This window comes from Papio anubis, chromosome 16 (assembly GCF_008728515.1).
Source record: "Papio anubis isolate 15944 chromosome 16, Panubis1.0, whole genome shotgun sequence".
Taxonomy (NCBI): Eukaryota; Metazoa; Chordata; class Mammalia; order Primates; family Cercopithecidae; genus Papio; species Papio anubis.
Window position 1 is genome coordinate 32866818 of NC_044991.1, and position 17261 is coordinate 32884078.

Consider the following 17261-nt stretch of genomic DNA (forward strand, 5'->3'; position numbering starts at 1 on the left):
ACTTTGGGAGGCCGAGACGGGCAGATCACGAGGTCAGGAGATCGAGACCATCCTGGCTAACACGGTGAAACCCCGTCTCTACTAAAACTACAAAAAAATTAGCCGGGCGTGGTGGCGGGCGCCTGTAGTCCCAGCTACTCAGAGGCTGGCCCGGCAGAATGGCGTGAACCCGGGGAGGCCGAGCTTGCAGTGAGCGGTGTGCCACTGCACTCCAGCCTGGGAGGGCACAAGCGAGACTCCGTCTCAAAAAAAAAAAAAAAAAAAAAAAAAAGAAAGACATTTGTGTATGAACTGCATGAAAAAATGTTCAGCATCACTGGCCATTAAATCTGAATCAAAGGAAACATAATGAGATACCATCTCACACCAGTTAGAATGGTGATCATTAAAAAGTCAGGAAGCGGCTGGGGTAGCGGTGGCTCAAGCCTGTAATCCCAGCACTTTGGGAGGCCAGAGGCAGGCCGGATCACGAGGTCAGGGGCTCGAGACCATCCACAGCTAACATGGTGAAACCCGTCTCTATTAAAATACAAAACAGCAGGCGGTGTGAGCCTGTAGTCCCAGCTACTTGGGAGGCTGAGGCCCGGAGAATGCGTGAACCCGGGGAGGCTTGCAGTGAGCGAGATCCGGCACCACTGCACCTGGCCTGGGTGACAAGGCGAGAACCGTCGCTCAAAAAAAAAAAAAAAAAAAAAAAAAAAAGATCAGGAAACAACAGGTGCTGGAGAGGATGTGGAGAAATAGGAATGCTTTTACAATGTTGGTGGGACTGTAAACTAATTCAACCATTGTGGCAGATGGTGTGACGATTCCTCAAGGATCTAGAACTAGAAATACCATTTGACCCAGCCATCCCATTACTGGGCATATACCCAAAGGATTATAAATCATGCTGCTATAAAGACACACATGCACACTTATGTTTTATTAGCGGCACTATTCACAATAGCAAAAACTTGGAACCAACCCAAATGTCCGTCAATGATAGACTGGATTAAGAAAATGTGGTGCATATACACCATGGAATACTATACAGCCATAAAAAAGGATGAGTTCATGTCCTTTGTAGGGACATGGATGAAGGTGGAATCCATCATTCTCAGCAAACTATTGCAAGGACGGAAAACCAGACACCACATGTTCTCACTCATAGGTGGGAATTGAACAATGAGAACACTTGGACACAGGGTGGGGAACATCACACACTGTGGCCTGTTGTAGGGTAGGGGGAGGGGGGAGGGATAACATTAGGAGATATACCTAATGTGAATGACGAGTTAACGGGTGCAGCATACCAACATGGCACATGTGTACATATGTAACCTGCATGTTGTGCACATGTACCATAGAACTTAAAGTATAATTAAAAAAAAAAAGACTGTTGAATATTGACCCTCACTCTCTTCTGGCTTGTAGGGTTTCTGCAGAGAGATGTGCTTTTAGTCTGATGGCTTCTCTTTGTGGGTAACCTGACCTTTCTTTCTGGCTGCCCTTACCATTTTTTTCCTTCATTTCAAACGTGGTGAATCTGACAATTATGTGTCTTGAGGTTGCTCTTCTTGAGGAGTAGCTTGGTGGTGTTCTCTGTATCTCTTGAATTTGAATATTGGCTTGTCTTGCTAGGTTTGGAAAGTTCTCCTGGATAATAAATATCTTTAAGAGTGTTTTCCAATTTGGTTCCATTCTCCCCGTCATTTTCACGTATACCTCAAATGTAGATTTGACCTTTTCACATAGTCCCATATTTCTTTGAGGCTTTGTCTATTCCTTTAAATTTTTTTCTCTAATCTTGTCTTCACACTTTATTTCATTAAGTTAATCTTTAATCTCTGATATCCTTTCTTCTGCTTGATCAATTTGGCTATTGACACTTGTTTATTTTTCACGAAGTTCTCGTGCTGTCACTTTCAGCTTGATCAAGTCATGTATGTTCTTCTCTAAGCTGGTTATCCTAGTTAGCAGTTCCTGTAACCATTTATCAAGGTTCTTAGTTTCCTTGCATTGGGTTAGAATGTACTCCTTTAGCTTGGAGGAGTTTGTTTTTACCCCCTTTCTGAAGCCTACTTCTGTCAGTTCGTCAAACTCATTCTCCATCCAATTTTGTTCCCTTGCTGGCAAGGAGTTGTGATCTTTTGGAGGAGAAGACGCATTCTGGATTTTGGAATTTTCAGCCTTTTTGCCCTGGTGTTTCCTCATCTTTGTGGATTTGTCTATTTTTGGTCTTTGATGTTGGTGATACTTGGATGGAGTTTTTGTGTGGGTGTCCTTTTTGTTGATGTTGGTGCTATTGCTTTCTGTTTGTTAGTTTTCCTTCTGATAGTCAGGCTTCTCTTCTGCAGGTCTGCTGGAGTTTGCTGGAAGTCCACTCCAGATGCTGTTTGCCTGGGTATCACCAGTGGAGGCTGCAGAACAGCAAAAATTGCTGCCTGCTCTTTCCTCTGGAAGCTTTGTCCCGGAGGGGCACCTGCCAGATGCCAGCTGGAGCTCTCCTGTATGAGTTGTCTGTCAACCCCTGCTGGGAGATATCTCCCAGTCAGGAGGGACAGGGGTCAGGGACCCACTTGAGGAGGCAGTCTGTCCCTTAGCAGAGCTTGGGGACTGTGCCAGGAGATACACTGTGCTCTTCAAAGCCACAGGCCGAACGTTTAAGTCTGCTGAAGCTGCGCCCACAGCTGCCCCTTCCTCCAGGTGCTCTGTCCCAGGGAGATGGGAGTTTTATCTATAAGCCCCTGACTGGGGGGATGCTGCCTTTCAGAGATGCCCTGCCCAGAGAGGCAGAATCTAGAGAGGCAGTCTGGCTACAGCCGCTTTGCTGTGCTGTGGTGGGTTCTGCACCATGTTTAAACTTCCCAGTGGCCTCTTTCTCCGTTTTACCTTCCGCTGGTCATTGTCCCTTTTTATGAGGATCCTTAGCCATTAGACTGCATTCTGCTGGCCTGAGGTAGAGACAAATGCCACAGATCAATACAGGTTACCAGGGCTCAACTGAGGCCCTGAAAGGAGGCAACTCCAGCAGCAGTAAATATTAAATATTGACATAAATCTGAAATACAGATGCAGTTTTAGAACCAAGAGGTAGACAAAGGAAGAAATTAACAAGAAACTCTGGCTTTCTGGGACAAAGCCAAATTCAGAATAAAGGTAATCCTGATCTGAAGTTCCATAGCACAAAGCATTTCCCTCACAGTCACCTTATTCAGAAGTCTCTTAGAAGTCTGTGTGCATCTTCTGTTCATAGCCAGGTGCTTCTCTAGGGAGGTGGAGATGATTCTTGGACAAATGATTGTATTTAGCTTGACCTGATGTCTTGTGTGGTTGTGGCCTGAATTTTGCAGGTGGTCCCACGTAGTTTGAATCGTGGCTCTACCTAATAGCTTTGCATTATAGGCAAATCTACTTAGTGAATGAAGCTTCACTTTCTACAAAATGTGGTGTGCAAATAATATGTATCACAGGTGACTGTTGTATTAAGAAATTGTATAATGTAAGGTTGATACAAGGCATGGAGCTCAGTCCCTGAGGTAGAGTTGGCCATGAAATAAACTGCTTAGTGTGGCATGTGCTACCTTCCAAATTTCCCGTGCCACATTCTCCCATCTCTCACTGTCATTTAGCCACAGTGGCCCCTTTCTCGCTTTGGAAAGAGCCAAGTTCTTCCCCACTTAGGGCCTTTGCACTTGCAGTTCCCTCTTCCTGGGATGCAGCAGCTTCCTCCACCACTTTCACATGCCTGGCTCCTTCTCATTCTTCTAGTTCAGCAGGTATTTTCAAGCAGTATTGTAAGGTGATTGAGAGCATGTGCTCTGGTTTCAAATTTTGGCTCTACCACTTACTGGCTCTGTGACCCTTGGGCAAGTTACTTCTCTGCATCCCAATTCTTAAACTGTTCATTGGAGTAGTAATATCTATTTGACTAGGTTGTGAGGATAAATAAATTCGTATATATGTGTACATACACGCACATATTTAGCATTTGGAATGGTGCTCAGTGTGTAGTAAGGCTCTGTAGAAGTGATTGCTGTTATAAAATGTCACTACCTCGAAGAGACCTTCCTTGCCCAGGTCATCTAGCAGTCTCCCCCAGGCTGCTGTGATTATTGTCATATTTGGATATGTAATTACTGGCATACTTGGGTTTATTTCTATTGTCTGTCTTCATGCTATTTATCCTGCTTGAAAAAAATGAATTGAAAAATGAATAGCCACTTTGTGAGATGGTATCGTGAAATTGAACATATGTTTAACTGAAGTTCCAGAAAGAGGTTGAGGGAGAGGAGAGAAAAAATATTTGAAGAAAATTTAGCTGAAGTTTTGCCAAATTTGATCATAAACAGTAGTCCACAGCTCCTAGAAGTTCAGCTAATTCCAAGCAGGATAAACACAAAGGAGAATGTACCTAAGCTCATCATGATCAAATCGCTGAAGACAAAGGTAAGGAAAACGAGGCAGGAGAATCGCTTGAGCCCGGGAGGTGGAGGTTGCAGTGAGCCAAGATTGCACCACTGCACTCCAGCCTGGGCAACTGAGCAAGACTCTGTCTCAAAACAAAAAACAAACAAAAAAGCAGCCAGAGGGGTAACCCACACTGTACCAGATTGACAGTCAGCTTTTATCAGAAACAGTGGAGGCCAGAAGACAGTGCACTGACGTGTCAACAGCCCTGGAGGAAGAAAACCATCATCTGAGATTCTACACCCAGTGCAATTTTCTTTTTAAGTGAAGATACTATAAAAACATTGTCACATTTTTTAAAAAGCTAAGAAGGGTGTTATCAGAAAGCATGCAATATAAGAAATGCTAAAAGAAATATTTCAGGCTCCTAGAAACCATGACCTGTGGCTTTTATCCTATATGTAGTCTGCCTAACAGAATCTGATCACTGTAGGCACACATTTGTTTTTCTTTAAGTGTTCATTGAATATTTGCTAGCTGTGAGGCACAGTACCAAGGCTTTTAGCTGAGTCACTTCATATCCTTAGAACAGCCTGATAGCATAGGCACAGTGTTGTCCTCATTTCTCAGGTGAGGAAATGAAGACATGGAGAACACAGGCCATGACACAGTCTGTGGTGCCATCATCCTAGATTCTCCAGTGGAAAATTCTGTTTTAAAATATGAAGGCAAAACCAACACACTGTCAGAGCATCAGATAGAAAACAACAACAACAAACTAAGACCGTATGTTACCAGACAACCCACAATATGAGAAATGCTAAAAGAAATACTTCAGCAGTGTGCTGCTGGGGAGTATAATGATATTGATACACAACATGGATGCAGAAGGATTTCCAGTAAATTACAGGCACTGGAAGAAAGTGTTGGGAGGATGAAGACTGGAGCTGAGCAATCCACAGCTTTCAAGGATCTGCTTACAGATTTGGGAAACTGTATTCCATTATCCACCCAACTATCTTTGCAGAGCTATCGTCATCACTGTTCCCTCTCCCCTAGCCTCAGCCCAAATTCTACACGTAAAGCAATATTGGTGAGAGAACAAGCAGAGCCCATGAAACCAGGCTGCTGGGCTTGAAGTCTTGCTCTGCCACTTTATGACCAAGGCGTTTATAGAATGAATGCAAAGTTGGCTTAACATTTAAAAACAGGCCAGTGCAGTTCATCACAGTAAGAGAATAAAGAAGAAAAATCACTTGATCATCTGAATAGAGGCAAAAAAGTATTTGACCAAATTTCAACAAACCATGGAAAATTAGTTGTATCTATGAAGAACCTACAGCTAACATCATTCTTAATCATAAAATACTGAACGTTTTGCCCTAAGATCATGAACAAAGCAAGGATGTCTGTGCATATGACTTTTATGCAGTGTTGTACCAAAGGGTCTAGTCAGTGTAACAAGCATTAAAAAGAAATGAAAGTCATAGAGATTGTAAAAGATGAAGTAAAATTGTCTTTATTCTCAAAAGGCATGATTGGATATACAGGAACTTCTAAGGAATCTACTTCAAAAAACCTTCCCAGAACGAGGTGAATATAGCAAGACCACAGAATTTAAGGTGAACATATAAACTTAATATATGGAAATACAGCTGCATAATTTACACAAAATTGAAATAATGCGGTAGCATAAAAACCCTCACAATATATGAGAGTAAACGCCAGCTAGAGTAGTAACAGTACACTTGCTATGCTCATAATATACATGCACCTGCACCACGCACACACAGAATCGTGAAGGCAGCAGCCTGGGCAAGACTTCAGGTGACTGTAAATAAGTGGCACTTATTTTTATGTTCCCCAACTCTATCCTGTCTGACTGTGCCTCAATCTTCAATCTTTTTCAATCCAAGGCTTATTGGGCTGGGAGATTAAGTGAGGCCCAGGAGTTGATATAGCAGCAATGAAGTCTTTGGGACCTTCCCTGAGTCATTTTAGTGGTGCAGAAAGGGAACAGCCTGATTAGAGTGATGTCACAAAACAGGAGAAGAGGAAATGAAGATTAGCAGTGAGGAAACTCTTCAGAGTTTTAAGGTAAAGAGGGTAGAAAAACTGGGCCATAGTTGGAAGAGAATGTGGGCTAAAGCCAAACTTTTAATTTTTTTCTAAGATGGGAGAAGTTTGTGTCTTGATGGGAATGATCCTAGTGGAGGTGGAGAACTGTTGGGGTGATGTCCATTTGTGAGCGAGAGGGTGTTCACAAATGCAAGAAGGTTGGCCTTAGTATGGATGAAGACTCTGTGCTCCCCAGTGACAAGGTCCAGGGCTATAGGCACAGGCAGGCTGGTGGGTGTGGAGGCGGATTCCGTTTGCATTGCTTATATTTTCTCATGGAATAAGAAACAAAGAAATAGGGGTGTTGGAGGTTTAAAGGGAGAGAAGTTGAGAGGTTGTTGCAAAACAGCAGGAGAAAGCCATGAACTAGGTAAATATGGTAGGACGTTGGGCCACATGAGGGCCCCTTGAAGTTAAAGTGAGACCAGGCAGCATGGTTATGTAATTCTCTCCAGCTGTTCACAGCTGAATGGGAACAGGTGGAGTAGGCAAAGCATTAGGCTTAGCCAGGGGCTGTGGTTTTGCCAGATAAATAAGAGGAATGGAGACAGAAGCAAGGGTGTGATTATATTAGAGCCATGGAAAGGAAGTTTGATAAGGGGGAGAATAACAGGGATAAAAGGTGAGTGGGAAAAGGTGGTAGGAGTCCTAGAGTGTAGGTCTTCTGGGTTCTAAAGAGTTGTGATAATAACCCGATGCTTGGTGTCTGTAGTCCTTCAGGGTTGTATACCAAGTGGTTTGGGTTTATTTGCATAATAAAACTATGAGGTACTCAGGGTGGTGGTGGTGGTGGTGGTGGTGGTGATGGTGATTCCAGTAGCTGAGACAAGCTCCAAAGAGGTAAATGGCTTACTGGAAAGTCACACCTGGAGCCAGTGGAGAAGCATAGACTCATCCACAGTTCTCTACCATGGGTAGTCTTTTATCCCTGTGTGTGGTGTCTGCTCATGGATCACTCAGTCTTGTTGAAGAGATGGAAGAAGAGAGCCTGAGAGAAAATGTAATCATGCATTCAATTCTATGGGGTGGAGTAGTGTAAGGAGTTTATCTGATCACTAATACATACTGAGCACTTAACATGTACAAGACACTATTATAAGTACTAGGGATACAGCAGTGAACAAGATGGAAAAAAAGCCTCTCAGTGCTTTGGGAGGCAGCAGCAGGAGGATCACATGAGGCCAGGAGTTCAGGATGAGCGTAGGCAACATAGCAAGACCCCATCTCTGCAGAAAAATATATTAAAGAATTAGCTAGGTATGGTGGCGTGTGCTCTAGTCCCAGCTACTTAGGAGGCTGAAGTGGGAGGATTACCTAAGCTCGGGAATTAGAGGGTGCAGTGAGCTGTGGCTGTGCCACCACTGCACTCCAGCCTGAGTGACAGAGTAAGACTGTGCCCCTTAAAAAAGAAGCATCCTGAAGTCCTGTGCTTGGGAGAAGTTTTAGAAGGGTTTTTCTGTGACTCTTCTAAAGCATCATGATATGGTAAAAAGCACATTTTACTAAAAGTTGGGAAACATGTTTTTCTGCTACTTGTTTACTGCTAATACTTCTGCTTCTGACACTGTTGCTTCAACTCACCATGCTTAGTGGAGGTCCCCATCTATAAACTAAGATGTTGTGGCTTTGAGAGTTCTGCTCTATCTAAAGGTGCTATGCACTGAGGTCAGTGTTCTGGCCTAATGACATTGTTGCTATAAAGTGTTCTCACCCAACCTCCTGCTCTAAAGTGTGGAAATGCACGTTATTTTGTAGTGATGAGACTCTGTTGACATAGTGAGATGCTGCGGTAAAATGCATTCAAAGTCACTCTCCACCTTTGAAACTCTGGGGAAATCCGAAAGGGAGACATAGGCTGAGTGCAGGTCCAAGTCCCGTCCTCAACTTAGTGATGTCTTAGATCCGTTAAAAGCTTGGTAATAACAAATGAATGTTTCCCCTCTTCTTACTCCTTCCTGGTGGGATTTAGGCCTGGAGGAAACGCTGGTTTATCCTGCGGAGGGGCCAGACTAGCAGTGACCCAGATGTTCTGGAATACTACAAGAATGATGGCTCCAAGAATCCCCTGCGCACCATCAACCTGAACCTCTGTGAGCAGCTGGATGTTGGTGTTACTCTGAACTTCAACAAGAAGGAGATTCAGAAGGGCTACATGTTTGACATCAAGACCAGTGAGCGTACCTTTTATCTGGTGGCTGAGACCAGGGAGGACATGAACGAGTGGGTCCAGAGCATCTGTCAGATCTGCGGCTTCAGGCAGGTTGAGGAAAGCACAGGTATGGGAGCACACACAGCCCTGTCTCAGGAGGGGCTGAGATGAGGCCTTCCGATCTCCAGCACGGAGGGCAGCTCTAGCTGCCAACACTGCCAAGAAGTGTTGGGCTTGTGATGAAGCTAAAGGTGTTTTGGGTGTTTCTTCTGATACCTCGATATCACTACCATCCTCAGTCCTCCACCTCTCCCCCTTCCCTGAGCTCTCAGCACCTTTGCCCTGTCGCCTCTCAGCCACCCCTGGGGAAGACCTCTCCTTCGCCCTCTACTGGTCCATCTCTGGCTGTTCTGGCCCACCTACTTCAGACCGCCTGGCACAGTTGCACTTGACCCTTGGTGGGTTTGTTTAGGGGTGTTTTGTGAATCTTACTGATTTATAATCACTTAGGAGGGGACAGGTGAAAGGAGCAAATACAGAGTTATGCTTGGGTTTTAATAACCTTCACAAAAGAGTAGTTCAGCTTTTAAAAATGAGTTTTAAGTTGCAGAAATGCTCCTTCACATGTGTTCAGGCTCATCTTCTACTCACCAGGAAGGTTAAGGAGCAGGCTTTTTTCTTTTTTTTTTCCTGAGGCAGGTATATGGTCTAAATTGGTCATTCTTGAACCTGGTTGCACATCAGAATTGAGGGACATTTTTAAAATGTTGATGCCAAGGACCTGTGCCAAGTGAGTTACCTAAAAATCTTTGAGTGGTGGACCCAGGCATTAGTGTCTTTTGGAAGCTCCACTCTTTCCCACTTTTTTGGGAGGGTAAAATTGAAAAGAAAAGCTTCATTTTGAGTAGCAAGGGTCTAGGGCTCAGCAGATACTTCCTGTACATATTTTAGATTTTGAAGGTCACATATAGTCTCTATTTTATATTCCTGTTTTTTTTTAAATGTTACAATCCTTTGAAAATGTAAAAACCATTCTTAGCTCATCAGCATCAGGATAACCTGGGAACTTGTTAGACCTGCACATTCTTGTAAGAATGTCAGTAAGTAATTCATTCTTGTAAGTCAGTCTGCACCCCAGTCCAGACTTACTGAATCAGAAACTCTGGGACAAAACACAGCAGTCTGATTTTAAGAACTCTTCAGGCAACGTTTATTGTCAGAACTGCTTTGAAAGGATGTTTCTGGAGCTATAGGCCTTTTGAGAGAGCTGATCGGTTTTATAGCCATGACTTGGTGCTGATAGACCCCCAGGTCTGCATATAAATGGACTCTGGGTCATGGATAGGACTCTACTGCCTGAGTGCTAGACAGGGGCTGTGGAGGTGAGGGTGGGTCACTCTTTCATCCTCACAGCCCACACATACAACTGGGGGCATGAAGGATGCTTGGGGTGACAGGACAGGGTGAGTGGGTTGTGGAAAAGTGGCCTTTCCTACCAGACTGAGGTGCCTGGACTTTATTGGGAGGGCAATGAGGAGCAGTGACTGTCACCAGGGGAGTAGTTCCTTACTATGCTACATCCTTTGTTTGATCAACACATACTGGTTGTATCACACACTGGGCTTGATTCTGAGAACAAAACCATTTCAAAAGAGATGAAATCTCTGCCCTCACTGAGTTTCGAGCTGAATGTATGGGGCAATGAGAGAAAGGTTGGTATTTTACAAGAATTCCATTTGAAACACGAGCAATTACTGGTAAGAAACTGGTTGAAGAAATAAACAGAAATATGGTTTTAGAAAGAGAGAGAATGCTTTGTGAGTCATCTTAAGGATGCAGGGCACTGTGGAAGAGCTTTCCATGAGCAATGCCATAAAGACAGGACATGGTTGGTGAGAAACAGTGAAGAGTCACAGTGATGCCTGGGCTCTGGCTTGGAGAGTGGAGTGGACAGTCATGCTGATGTGCCTCCCCTAGAGGGAACACAGGCATGCAAGGGGCTCACTTGGAGCATCGGGGACACCTGCTTTTGGGGTGTCTGCCTTGCAGCAGGGAGCCCCAGAAAGGCCTGAGCTGCAGGTTCAGATTTTAGCGTTGCCATCACTTAGGTGGTACCAGGGGCTGTGGGAGGACAGGATCATCCTGCAGTATCCAGAGTCAGGGTGAGGCTGAGGAGGGTCTAGAGCGGAATCCTGAAGAATAGCTCCATTGAAGGCAGAGGAAACAGATCCAACAAGATGGCAGGAGCAGAGGCTCGGCAGAGCTTCCTGTTGCACCCGCCCTGGGCAGCAGCTGCGTTCATCCTTGGTGCCGTGGCTGCTTGGCCCCATAGCATAGACTCTTTCTCCTCCACTGGTAGAGCATTCATCTTGCAGGTCTTTTGGAGCTGCAAGGCCATTGATTCTGTTAGCAGACATCCCACTCACCAGGAGACCTGCATGGGAGCTCATCTTGGAGTGCACATAGCTATCAATAGAGCCATCTGTCCCGGAGCCCTGTCAGATGTTTCTGTTGCTCACTGGCAGAACTTGTCTTGCCCAGCATCAGAAACAGCTGGAGAGCAGCAGACACTCAGGGGCATTAGCCAGCTGGGGTTCCTGCTACAGGCCATGAGGTGGCACAGCCAGAAATAGGCCAGATATCAGGGAGGCAGAAAGAGAACTCTGTCCGCTCTGATATGACTTGAAGAACGCTTAGAAGGCCACCATCAACACCACCCAAACATAACCCCACTAGCGATCACATCATTTGAAATTACACCTGTAGACCTTCATTTCTTTTGAACAAGTTTTGCTGTTGGGATTTTTTATTGCTGAAAATTTGTTTTTATTTATTCTGCAAACACAAACTAAAAACTGTCTATGTAACTGGCCTCTATTAGGTGAATGCTTGGGCCGTGGAGGTAACAACATCAGTTGCGGTTCTCAAAAACCCATGGACTGGGCAAGGAAGTGCCTATGATGGGATCATGCATATAATGGGAAAATGGGCCAAGTGCTGTGACACCCAGAAGAAAGCTGGTCCAGGAAGTTTCAGAGAGAATATGATATTTGAGCAGGGCTTAAAGTCTGCATGTGAGTTTGAGTAAAAGTGAAATCCAGGCAGAAGGAACAGCATAAGCCAAAGCAAAGAAGCCTGAAAGAGGCTGGTGTGTGCAGGATGACCAATGCTGCCATATACCTTGGTTGTGGGTATAGGAAAGCAGGAAACAGGTCAGACTGCGAAAGGCCTTGTAGGTTCTGTTGAGGAGTGTGGACAGGTCCTAGGTAGCAAGCCAGATGAACAGTGTGCTGGGCTTGGGGTGCAGCAAAGTACCACCTGTCCATGATACCTGTCTTCCTTGCCAACACATCAGGAGTCTGAGATGCTGTGGAAGGACAGGCAGGAAAGTGGGGTTTCCAAGAATGCGGCTTCAGTTGGCAAGCCTCACTTGACCCAGACAGCCTTAGCTTTGAGGGAGGCCATGATAGAGGAGCCACCGTGGAGGAGGGAGGTGGTGGCACTCACCACTGCAAGAGCTGTCTTGCCTGGGAGCCTGGACCACACTCCTGGACTGTGGGGAGTCACACCATCTGGGAGTGGCACAGTCATGGCCCAGGGCACTATGAGGCTTCCAGGCTGCTGTAGGGTAGGAAAGAGGCAGAGCGTCTGCTCCTCAGCCAGGATAGCCAGGAGGCCCCAGCCCTCCTCTGGGAGGACACAGGGGCGGGCGTGTGAGAGGAACGGTGCTGGGGCTGGATTATCGCCTCTGCCTGCATGTGTTTCTGCCTCTAGCAGCCCACTTTAGGACAAGGATGCCTTTCCTTCCTGTTTCATTCACAGGCTCCCTGGGAAACATTTCCTCAGCCAGTCACGGCCCCTGCTCTTCTGCAGCTGAGCCCAGCCGCTCCCATCAGCACCTCCCCCAAGAACGAGAACCCGCATCTGAACCCCCTGTGTCTCACCATGTGCCGCCCATCTGGCCCATCCTTGCACCTCGGGGGTGTCTCTGCTCGCACCAGCATGCCAGCCAGAAAGCAGGACATGCAAGGTAGGGGACCACTACAGCCAGTGCGGGGAGTGACCCCCACAAGGTCTTGTTCTTTTCAGTCCCTGATTTTTTTTAAATTTCAAAGAGAAGGACATAAAATATTGTATCTTTCAGGTTAGCAAACATACATAACAAAATTTAATTTTTTGTTTATGTAGCCTTCACATTTTATTGGTTTTATTTATGTTGCTACAAAGTGATAATTGGATTCCTAAGACACCTACCATTATAAAAAATCATGCCATGAAAATTTTGTTTGATTTTGGGGAAAAAAGGATTAGTGGCTAGAGTTTCAGAACTGCAAATAACAAAGTCAGTTTATGTGTTGGCCTTAAGAGGACAGCTATGAAACCTTAAGATTGATGAACAGATCCACAGCTCAGTTGAATTCTAAGCTGTGCTGCTCCCCAGTAGCTGCAGTCATGGCTATTTAAATTTAAACTAATTAAAATTAAATTAAATTTCGAGTTCAGTTTCTCAGTTATAGTAGCCAGCAAAGTGACTAGCAAAGATAGGCAGCATGTCCATCACCACAGATGGTTTCACAAGGGACTCCTTGCTCTGGAACCATGACCTCTGCTTCTCTGACACCACTGGATGTCTCACAGGGGCAGAGCCTGCACCAGTTTTATCACCTGTAATTCCCAGTGTAAGGGCCGGCAAATGTGCAGAGGGGATGGGCTTGACCAGAGCTGGTACTCAGTTGCCACCATGGCACACAGATCAGTCATATTCCTTGATTTGTTAGTTTAGAAATACCTAAATCATGCTGTGAAAATGAAGGCAGACAGATAAATGCCTGTGTGAATAGATTACTTCATGACATCTCCGAGAATATTTTCGTACATAATCTCACTGGAACCAGTCAAACATATGAGAGATAGCTAGAAAGATCATTTATGTCCATTTTATAGGTGAAGCAGCTGAGGCTCACAGCTATCAAATGGTAGAGGAGGGACTAGAACCCAGGTGCCCTCACATCTGTCCTGAACTCTTTGTCTCACCCTTTGCTGCACTCCTGGTTTTCTAATTCTTTTTCTGTAACACAGCAGGGACTCCAACACTCAATCTGAAGGCTGGTTCCATCAGCCATTTTCCTGAAGCAACGCTATTCCTTCATTTGTGAACTTTCAGCAGTTCCACCTTCATCAACTGATACATGAAGATCTGTGTTCTAGAAAGATAAAAGAATTAACCAAGATCAGTGAACTAGTTAGTGGCAGAACCACACCAGTACCTGCCTCTCCTGAGTCCCAGACCAGGGATAGGCAGTACAGTGCAATGGAAAGCATGGCACAGGTTTGGCATCAGCCAGATATGGCTTCAAATTCAGGTTCTGCCACTTTTCTTGTTATCTTAGGCCACTTATTTAACCTCTTTGACCTTCAACTTCCTTATCTTCAGAATGGAAATGACTAACTCAAGGGCGGATGGGTGTAAGGTGGCAGAACACACATGAGGTGCACAGTGGCAGAAGCTCAGTCCATGTTACCTGTGGTTCTCCCTGTGCCCCTTTCCCTCTACTGCATGTATGAATGCCTGGACAGAGAGAAGGGAGGTCTTACAGTTGTTCTTGTAAAAGACACAGTGCTTCATGTTGGTGCCCTTCACGCTTTCACATGCACGTAGAACACTTAGTGAGCTTGCTGAGATGCTTGTTTTCATCAGTGAACCTTGCTGACACGGACTGAGGATACCAGTGCAGCTCATCTGCAGGACACACTTTATGTAGAAGGCTTGGTATACTAACAGCCACTACCACCTGCACTCCAGTGACACAGCTGAAGCAAAAGGAGACAGACACATAAATGTCTCTGCCTGCATGAGCAGTGAGGGTCCACTTTCTGCATTCCTTCCTCCTCTGTGAAATTCCTGTTAGTCTTACCAGCAGGAGTTGGTTTCTTTGAATCACCACAGCAGTTTTTTATGTTCTCTCTCCCAGCATTTGGGGCTGTCTGCCTCATGTTAATGGATTTCCATGTTAAGATGTTCTGGATGTTATAGAGGTTGTGTTACGGATTTCCGTGTTAAGATGCTCTGAGGACACAAGGCAAGGCATGTAGTATGTCTGCATCAGTACATGATCAGTGTTTGATGGTTGTGTGCTGTAGTGAGATGGCACAGTGGAGGAGAAAGAACTGTCTACAGCTTGGGAACAGCACTGCCACAGGCCCTTGGCCAGGCTGTGCTGTCTTCTCTCTTTGTTTTCGCTTGTGTGGATGAGGGAGTGAGAGGGCAATGAGCAATATTTCAGGGTAGTTTCTTCAGAAAAGTTCAAACACTGTTTGCCAGATTCCAAGGGGAGATGGAAAATAGGAAGGAAGCTTTCTTAAGTCCTGAAAGATGATATTGTTTCTAATGGTAGTGGCATAGCTTGCATCATACTAAATTACTGAACAGTTAGAAACTGAGACATTAAAAAACAACTGTTTGAAGGCACTGAAGAACAATTAAAACTCTGGCAGGAACTGGATGATTGGACTCTTGAAAGAACTGAGATTCAATTTCCATGGCTTTTCCTAGAACAGATCCCAGATATTCAGTGTGTGATGAAAAATTACTAGCCGTATGAGTAAATGGTAACAGTTGACCCACAGTTTAGAAAACTCAGTACATAGAAACAGACCAGAATAGACCCAGATTTTGGAGCTAGCCTACAAAGACTTTAAAATAAGTATGTTAACTTTTTAAATCTATGGGCAAAAAATGTACGTAATGGGTGAAGAGATGATGGATTTTGGGAGAGATACAGGGACTCTGGAAAAGGACTTAGAAATTCCAGCTCCACTGTGGTGGCAGACCCACTGCAGGATATCCTTCCCAGATCACAGATTAAAACTCTGGACACATACAAAGTATGACTACCCAAAGACCCTGGGAAGTAAATGAAAGGAGGCAGAGAGTGGACTGGAGAAAAACTTGGAGCAGTGAATATGCAGAGGTCAATTTTCTGTCTTCCATGGATTTGCCTCCAGGGTGCGCCCACACAAAGCAACACAGTGGGGCCAGTGGTTAGAACTTTCCTGGAAACCCCATCTTTCTAGGTAGAGGAACCAGAAAAGAGCCCAGTGGAGCTGGAAAGGATTCTAGAGCAGAGTGAGCTGGAGAAGGGATCTGCTAATTCTGAGCATGAAACCACCAAAGTCTTATGCTCACCTTGAGCTACACATGTGTGGAAAGTCCCAAAACACTGTAACAGAGCTATATGAACTGAGCACAGCTTGGAACTGCCACATGTAGGAGAGATGGAACTTGCAGTCTCAACCTAACCAGCTTGATTTTCTGCAGAATCCAAAACATCAACATTCTCCCAAGGATTATGGCAACCCACAGTCTACACAAAACACAACATGCACAACATTCAGGATGCTATTCACAATTTCTCAGCTTACGGAGAACCAGTAGAATTTAACCAGTTCTAATTGGAAGACATAGATGTGAACCTCAAGATAATACAGATGTTGGATATCTATTCAGCAGTGAGATTGCCGGATCACACGGTAGTTCTGGTTTTAGTTTTTTGAGGAACCTTCATACTGTTTTCCATAGTGGCTGTGCTAATTTACATTCCTACAAAGAATATATAGAGCGTTCCCATTTCTCCATGCCCTTGCCAGCATTTGTTATTATCTTTTTGATAATAGCCATTTTAACTGGGGGAGATGATATCTCATTGTGGTTTTGATGTGCATTTTTCTAATGACTAGTGATGTTGATAATTTTTTCATTTACCTGTTGGCCATTTGGATGTCTTCTTTGAAGAAATGTCTGTCCAGATCTTTTGTCCATTTTGTAATCTGATTATTTGATTTTTTGTTCAATGAGTTGTTTGAGTTCCTTATATATTCTATTAATTTCTTACTGGATGAATAGTTTGAAAATACTTTCTCTGATTGCATAGATTGTCTCTTCACTTTGTTAATTTTTCCCTTTGCTGTATAGAAGCTTTTTAGCTTGATATAATCCCATTTGTCAGTTTTTGCTTTGATTACTTGTGCATTTGAGGTCTTATGCAAGAACGTTTTGGCTAGACCAGTGTTTTGAAGTGTTTTCTCAATGTTTTCTTCTAGATGTTTCATGGTTTCAGGTCTTACATTTACATGTTTAATTAATCTGGAGTTGATTTTTGTATAGAGTGAGAGATAGGGCTCTAGTTTCATTCATACATTCACATGGATATTTATTTTTCCTAGCACCATTTATTGAAGAGACTATTCTTTCCCCAGTGTATACTCTTGGCATCTTTGTTGAAAATGAGTTGACTGTAAATGCATGAATTTATTTCTGGAATCTGTATTCTGTTCCACTGGCCTGTATGTCCATTTTTAAGTCAGTGCCATGCTGTTTTGGTTATAGCTTTGTAGTATATTTTGAGGTCAGGTAATATGAGTCCTCCAGTTTTGTTCTTTTTTGCTCAGAGTTGCTTTGGCTGTTCTGATTCTTGTGTGGTTTCACAGAAATTTTAGAGTTTTTGTTTCTATTTCTGTAGAGAATACAGAATGGTATTTTGATAGGCATTGACTCTGCAGGTTTCTTTAGATAGTGTTGGGATGATAAGACCCAACACCAGGC

At 44.3% G+C, this 17261-nt stretch overlaps 1 protein-coding gene across 1 annotated transcript in view; it reads left to right on the forward strand.

Moving 5' to 3' along the window:
• Positions 1-17261, forward strand: part of LOC101004237 (GRB2-associated-binding protein 4) — a 60783-nt gene that overhangs the window by 12429 nt on the left and 31093 nt on the right. The window contains 1 exon segment of the mRNA XM_031656019.1: positions 8480-8786. Coding sequence (XP_031511879.1) covers positions 8480-8786 — 307 coding nt within the window.